Source organism: Gavialis gangeticus, unplaced genomic scaffold, assembly GCF_001723915.1.
Source record: "Gavialis gangeticus isolate Ggan-Ray unplaced genomic scaffold, GavGan_comp1, whole genome shotgun sequence".
In the NCBI taxonomy this organism is placed as follows: Eukaryota; Metazoa; Chordata; order Crocodylia; family Gavialidae; genus Gavialis; species Gavialis gangeticus.
This window is the reverse complement of record NW_017729029.1, coordinates 11,958,257-11,965,666: the sequence shown is the minus strand read 5'-3', so window position 1 is coordinate 11,965,666 and position 7,410 is coordinate 11,958,257. Positions and strand designations below refer to the sequence as shown.

At 51.5% G+C, this 7,410-nt stretch overlaps 1 protein-coding gene across 2 annotated transcripts in view; it reads left to right on the top strand.

Moving 5' to 3' along the window:
• The first annotated feature begins 240 nt into the window (after positions 1-240).
• Positions 241-7,410, top strand: part of IL13RA2 (interleukin 13 receptor subunit alpha 2) — a 30,291-nt gene continuing 23,121 nt past the window's right edge. The window contains exons 1-3 of one of the 2 annotated variants that reach the window (XM_019521261.1): positions 241-604; positions 5,066-5,194; positions 6,041-6,192. In XM_019521261.1, the coding sequence (XP_019376806.1) occupies positions 5,116-5,194; positions 6,041-6,192 (231 nt within the window). In that variant the 5' untranslated portion in view covers positions 241-604; positions 5,066-5,115. Of the gene's footprint in view, positions 605-3,566; positions 3,643-5,065; positions 5,195-6,040; positions 6,193-7,410 lie in introns of those variants that run through there. The other variant, XM_019521260.1, reaches the window with a different exon arrangement.

Sequence of the window (7,410 nt, the reverse complement as noted above, 5' to 3'; positions counted from 1 at the left end):
TCGTACGAAGGCCCTTCTGTACCCCTCATTGCTGTGTTGCCCTTCTCTGCACCTTCTCTTTTTCTCTCTATCCTTTGCAAGGTGCAGAGGCCAAATCTGGATGCAGGATTCGAGGTGTGGACACCCCAGGGACTTACGAGGGGCCTCACAATCCTGTCAGCTTCGTGGAGGGTAGGGACAGAGGGGTGGGGGGTCAGTGCAGCAGCTTCAGTGCTGTGTGCCCAGGTTCAAGAAAGTGAGTGTGGAAAGCCCTTGATAAACATAGTTTATGAGTCCACACAATGAATCATCAAACTGGTCCCTGCTGACTCTTACAACAAGAGCAGTAACTGACACCACAGCTCACTCCAAACCAAATTTTGGCACTTCCTCCCTTGTTCCTTGAGATTCAGCTACACTTGATGGTTGCAAAATCCCTGTGCTATGACTTCGAGTGGTCCCAACGGGAAGTGATTGATTATAAAACATGTGAACTCTGTAGGAAACTTTCCAGTGCTAAAAAAACCCAACACACTGGTTGATCTGAGCCGGCACACAACTGCTGGCTGAAGGGAGGCAGCACTCCTGCGTGGGGCATGCACTAAGGCATGTGACAGTCCCCCAGGTAAGATTTTTTTTGCTCTTTTAAGATACTGGCCTTGCATTGCCATATACCTTGCTGTTTGCTTTCAGTGCATTTTGCAAATGTGCGTGTGTGACAAACCAGCACGGCTCTGTCTGGAAAGTGCCTGCTTGCTCTATGTGTGGCATGGGAAAGTTGTGCTGAACTTCGTAGCTCTGCTAATGAGCAGGTGTGAATCCCACAGGTGATTATAGCCGGTGTTTTTCACACCACAGGGAACGCCTGTCCCTGCTGCGGCACGGGGATCTGTCCAGGCCAGGTGGGGTTTGCTTAGATCCTCACAGCTGATCCTTCACCTTTGTGTGCCTGCCTCTCGTGCTTTGGGCTGTCGGTGCCACGTGGGTCTGGCACTGTCCGGCTGTGCTTTATGAACAGCAGGAACACCTCTGTGCTGCGAGGTGTGTCCTGTAGGAGCCCCTCAGCCACACACCTGCCTGGCGAGGTGGCAAGGGGATCGTTTCACCCACCTCTGAGATGCCATCCATCGCAGCATCCTGCGAGCAGTGCGGCTGGGCAGGGAAACCCTCGGACCCGGCGGCACCTAGAAAGCCAGAGACGGGTCAGTGAATTTAGCAGCGAGGAAGACAACAGGACAGCTGGGTTGCAGGTCCTTTTCCCTGCATCTAGGGGTGGTTTGGCTTTCCTAGGGTGCTGAGTCCATTTCTTGTGCTGAACTTCCTCTCATTCATCAGCGGACGTGAGCCCCAGGGCTCGTTACGTCTGGCACGTCACACGGTAGTGTGTCCTTTCACAAGTCCTTTACTATAGGGGCTTGTTTCCAAGGACCTGCCCTCCACTCCCCATCGCCTTCCCCTGCACAGCACCATCTCCCTCTACTCGTCCTGATAGTGAGAAATGCAACCTGCTTTATGTTTTAGGCGCCCGATTTCCATGTTTGCAGCTTGTGTTGGTAGGGGGCACTGCCAAGCCACCCCCCAGTGGGAAGCGCTCGGTGCAGAAGGGTGACCCATGTCCGTGCACCACAACGAGGTATCTGCCAGGGGCTGCTGAAGTCTTGCTGCAGTGGATTTCTCTGCTGCGCTACAGGGAGCGTCCCTGGGGCTGCGTCACCCCGTCGAGCTCCTCTTCCACTCAAATTTGGTTGCTGAATGCTAGTCATAGAAACTTAGAAAATGAGGGCTGGAAGGGACCTGCAGAGGTCACATCTAGTCCAACCCCTGCCTGAGGCAGGATCAGGCCTCTCCAAACCAGCCCAATCACCATTTAAACTCTACATAGGACAGCCATCAACCTTGACATAACACCTGAACCTGCCACAGGTAAAGCAGGGAAACCGCGGCAGCCAACGTCCTGCTTCTATGAAATGTCGATATACGCTCAAGAGATCCCAGGTAGACGCTGTGCTCCCACGACAAAGCAAGGCAACCCACCCTGCGTCTGTACCCATCTGACCATGAGGACAAAATGGCCCCTTCCTGGCCCCAAATCTGGCATCAGTCTGACCCTGAGCAGAAGGGCAAGACCCTCCAGCTTTAGTTCCAGCAGAAGCATTGGCCCAGCCCAGCCCAAGCCCCCAGCCTGGGCTGTAGCCAGCACCCAATGCCTCTGGGAAGGTCTAAAAACACCCTGACATAGGTAGCAGAAAAACAGGGGGTGAGTTAGGGTTAGGGTTGTGGAGGGAGACATCAGAAGCAAAGTGACAGGGCTGGCTGTACAGCACCATAAGCCCTGTATGGCAAGCAGGTGGAAGGCAGGGTAAATATGCTATCCTGCTTTATAGATTAGCTAAATAAAATATACAGAGCATGTCTACATGTGCACTTTAATGCGCATTAGCATTGGCACTGCATAGGGGGTGCACATGGGTGCATGTGCACCCCCTGAAACTGGCTTCCACCGACCGTGCCAATGGCGCCCGTGGGCAGTCACTTCTCGCCACCCCCTCCCCACTGGTGAAGTCTGCGGGTGGTTGCCGACCACTAGTCAGAGTTCCCCCCCGCCATCCTCCTGCCACCAACATCATTGCGGCTGCCTGCTCAGCCCGCCCTCACCCCTGACGTCAGCCTGCGGGAGCTACCTGCTCACCGCTACCGCCGCCACTGGCAGATGGTCACTGTGCCCCCCCAGCCTTAAGAGGCACGAGGCATTCATGAGCATTAGCCTATTTTAATGCACATTAAAGCATCGCTAAAAGCGTGCTTTTTTTAGTTAATGTGCATTAAGTTAGGCTAATGCATCACTTAAAAACCATGGACACGTCTACATGTTCATTAATGCTCTTTAGTTAATGAGGTACTAGAAGAATGTGTGTTGGCCTGTTTTAATGTGTGTTAGTGAAAGAGCATAGGGCATTTTTACACGTGTTGTGGGATGCAGTGCTGGGCACTTTAATTAGCAAGCCACGCTAGCTAAATGTGCCCATGTATTAGTGTCGCTGTGAGTCCCCGTGCTGAAATAAGTGACAGTGAGGCTCTTTGAACTAAAGCACATTGAACGTGTTTTATTTCAAAACGCTCCGCCACCACTTTAGTGCAGAGACACTGATACGTGATGCGGAAGGCTGCTGCAGCTCATCAATTTTTGTGCTCCAACGGACTCAATTAATTGAGTCTGCTCCAATGCACTGGATTTCCAGCGTACTGGAGCAGGCTCCGTGTATGTGCATAGGAGCCCATAGTTTTTTTGTGGTGCTTTAATGTGCATTAAAACAGAATAATGCACATTAAAGTACACATGTAGACATGCCTGGTGCTCTTTAGTTAATGCGCATGGAGACAGGTTAATGCGCATCTCACAGTGAGGGTATTAGATTTCATGAGTATTAACTAAAGCGCAGTAATGCATGTGTAGATGCTTCCACAGAAAGAGTGAGCACAAGCAGTTGTGAAGCCATGTTACCCTCATGAGGTGCTGTGGAAGGACATCACGGATCCGGGGCTGAGCGGCGTGGGCAACTGGGGTACAGTAAGTGGGAAACCAGGAAGGAGGGACAGTGCTGGGAGCAGCAAAGTGGCCAAGACCCCAGAGCGGCACAGGAGGTGTCACACAAGCTAATCCAGGTACTGGGACAAGACTCTGCATCCCGTTTAGCTCATGCAGGCTCATGTTCATCTTGTGGTCAATGATGACCCCCAAGTCTCTCTCTTCCATAGTGCTAGCCAGCGTAGCACTGCCGAGCCTATAAGGATGCTGCAGGTTTTTGCTCCCAAGGTGGAGAACCGTGCATTTTTCAGTTTGTGCCTTTCTGCAGCTGATGTCAGCCAGACGCTCATTCATGCAGCCCCGGGCGTCTTCTCTTAACTTGACAGACCTGACGGGTGAATTCGGGGAAGAGCTCGATACCCCTCAGAAAAGCCAATCAGCTCTGGCACCTGGGGGTGATTAGTTCACGGTCTGTAGACCAGGACACTGTAGGACGGCAAATCCCGAGTTTGGGAAACGTCATTGGAGCCCGTACAGGGCTGACCATTTTGTAACATCTTTTATTTTTAGTGTTGAATGTGTGTTTCTAATAAGCCCTGCCTGCTCAGATCTCAGCACCGGGGAGTGGAGATGCTCCCATTTCACAGGGCTGCTGGGCGCAAGTGGAGTCCTGCAGAGTATGCTGTCATGACTCTCAGACTCTGGGAGTCCACCTCTGCTTTCCATCTGCTCAAAGTTTCCAGGAGTCCTTGAGGCAACTCCCATCCTCCCCGCAGATTCCTCACAGCTTGTTTTCCAGATCCCGGGGCTTTTTGCACAGATCCCCTGGCTACCCCCATCGCGATGCCTCAGGGGATCCTCTTGGCGTCCCTTGGACCCTTTCCCACATGCTCTGAGCCAGTCAGGACATGAGGCATTTGTCCTCTTATACATGTCTTCCTTGGAAATTTGCTTCATCTAACATCAAGGATTTGTTTAAAAACAAAAAAAAGCCCCAAAAGAAAACAAAGATTTTTTTTTTTCTTTGCAGTTCTCAGGCACCAAAAACTGAGATTTATTTATTTATTTTTTTAATTGAAAGCATACAATTTGGTTGGAGCGGACCAGAGATTCAGCATATGCTGTTGCCAAAAACTAGCCAGCATTTAGTTGTCTCCAGGTTTCTTCCGAGACCCTGAGCCACAGGGCCTTCATGCCAGAATTGCTAGTTTCGATTCAAAGTCCTTGGCCTGTTTAGTGTTTGTATAAGTGACCAGCACCCAGGGAGCTGGTGATTGTCCTGATTCAGGGTTTCTCTGGAAGCTCCCCAGTAGACTCTGCTATGACCGCAGACGACAATCACGTCCAATTTAGTGCTGCCTTAGTCAGAAACTATTTGGCACGGAGCCAGATCCATCCTCGTTGCTAAATTCATTATGAAAAGCCTATGGGGAAATGAATAATCTCTGGTAGATAAAAGATTAAATGCTTGCAGAGTGGTTATCTGTGCTTATCACATATCTAGCTTTCCTTCAGCTCATTGCTCATCCTGAAAACTTTATAACCCAGCTCGTTTTCTAGCCTGCTGCTCCTCCGGCCAAATACGCCGTCCCCGGGACTCTGGTGTGGATATGGGCATCTGGTGGGTCGCCGTGGTCTCCACTCTCCTGGTTTGGTGCTGCAAGGGATCCTCAGCTCACCAGCTCTCAGGTAAACCGGGTGTCGCTCAGGTGATGCTTTTGTCTAATCTCTGTGGCAGGTGCATCTTCCTCTGGCCCTGGGAATGGCCAGACCCCTCCGGATGAGCTGACCTGCCTTTTGCTAACTGCGGGGCCGGGGGCTGTGCTTGGAGACCTTTCTCTAATGGGAAGTTTGCAATGAACTTCAACGGGGGGGGGGGGGCAGGCTGCCAGGTTGATGTGCTGCAGATGCACCGCACAGAGCCACGGTGTTGGAGGCACTCGGGGTCTCTGGTAGGAGCGCTTGCAGCCGTGTCCCGAGCACAGGTGGAGTCCCAGGGAGGAGAAGGGAGATGTACAGACAGATGTGCTGCTTTCAGCGCACATCACCTGGGCACCATGGGCTCCTTTGAACAGCGCCCGGCCTCCCCTACAGCGACCGCCGACCGCAGCTCCTGCTCGGTGCCGCCTTATGCCTGCGGCTCGGGGGGGACCCTGCTTTCACCTAAGTAAGACATAAGTCTGAGCAAATCGTCCTGTGCAGATACTCAAGCCGGACGATGGGGTGTTTGCAATTAAGTGGGCGTTGCAGGTACACAGGCATGCATATGCCCAGGAAGGAAGACGGCAGTTCTGCATGGCTGCTAAACACTTTGAACCGAGCCTGAATAGTCTGTTTTTCACCCCAGAAGCAGTTGCATGCTTATAGTGGTGCACCGATCCCCCCCAACCTGCCCCACGCAAGCCAGCTTCAGAGATCACCACAGCTAGACAGTGACTGGGAACCAGAACTTGGTGTCATTTAAGAAACCTTTGGGCTTTTTTTAGTCTCTTTAAATCAACTGTGTGTTTTTTCTGCCTGTTTTCCCCACTTCAGTCGACCCCCCACAAGATCTTCAGATAGTTGACCCTGGGCTCCTAGGGCATCTCTACATGCAGTGGGAGCCCCCGCTTTCCCTGGAGACCTTCAAACAATGTACAGTAGTGTACAAGCTAAAATACTGCAACGCCGGCGATACGGACTGGAAGGTGAGATAAGGCGCAGTCCCCGTTGCTTCCTCTTTATTTCACCCATCGGTTTTTCTCTTTAAGTGAATGGTGAGAAGTTGTTAGAATAGCGACAGCAATGTCCTTTGACGGAGCCGAGCGCTGACACAAACAGGTCGATGGGTTAGAAACGTGCCCGGGAGCTGCTGCGGGGTCCGACTCTGCCCAGGGTAACCCCACCACAGCTCTGCAGGGCCCCTTCCCATCTTTGCAGGGCTTCTTCCAGCCCCTTGGGCTGCACCATGCTCTACCGCTGCTACTCGGTCGGGCCCGGGCCGGGACCCACGCGAGCAGGCGGCGTTGAGCAGCAAGGCGCAGCAAATCCTCAGGGATTTGTGGCGAGCAAACTCCCATCCATAAAAACAAAGCTCCAGTGCAATGCACCCTGACGGGTGGAGATCAGCCACGCAGGTGAGACGCTGTTCGTGGCTTCACGAAACACTGGCCGCGAAATAAAAGACAAGCCACAATGGCAGGAGCAGCTGCCGGTGGTGAGCTAAAGAAGCACTTGTGGCTCAGGAGTTGTGGGCTGAATTCATGGTGCTACAGGCCTCATTGCTCTGCTTTTAACTTGGCCTTGCACATAAGTCAACCTCACTTGTTCAGGTTTAATTACAGGAAGGCCAGCTTTTTCCTGGCATCTCCATCGATGTTCCTGCCAGGGTCAACCCAAAATTGGGCATCGCAGCACAAGCCAAGAACAAGCGTTGAGAACCCAATGATAGGTCAACCCTGCATATGAGTTGCATGTTATTTTATGGACTCAAAACTCGTGGAAGAAGTGATATCTTTTATTAGATTTTTGCAAACAAATTATTTGATTTATTTGCAAGCTTTCGGGCGCACCCCCCCTTCATCAGGCATAGGAGAGAGCGGAGATTGTAAAAGTTCTTCTAGGTAGAAATGAAAATGAATGAATTCATATGAATTTTCATTTCTACCTAGGCAAACTTTTACAATCTCTGCTCTCTCCTGTGCTTGCTGAAGGCCGTGTGTGCCCAAAAGCTTGCAAATAAATCAGTTAATTTTCTTGTAACTATCTAGTCAGTCTAATAAAAGGTATCGCCTCTTCCCCAGGTTTTGATTCCCTTCGCCTCTAGACCAATACGACTACAACCTGGATACCTGGCACATGTTATTTTATGGCTCTTTTTAAAAGGCAAAAGGCCCCTTGCTGGGGTCGTTTGACCCCAGTACTCT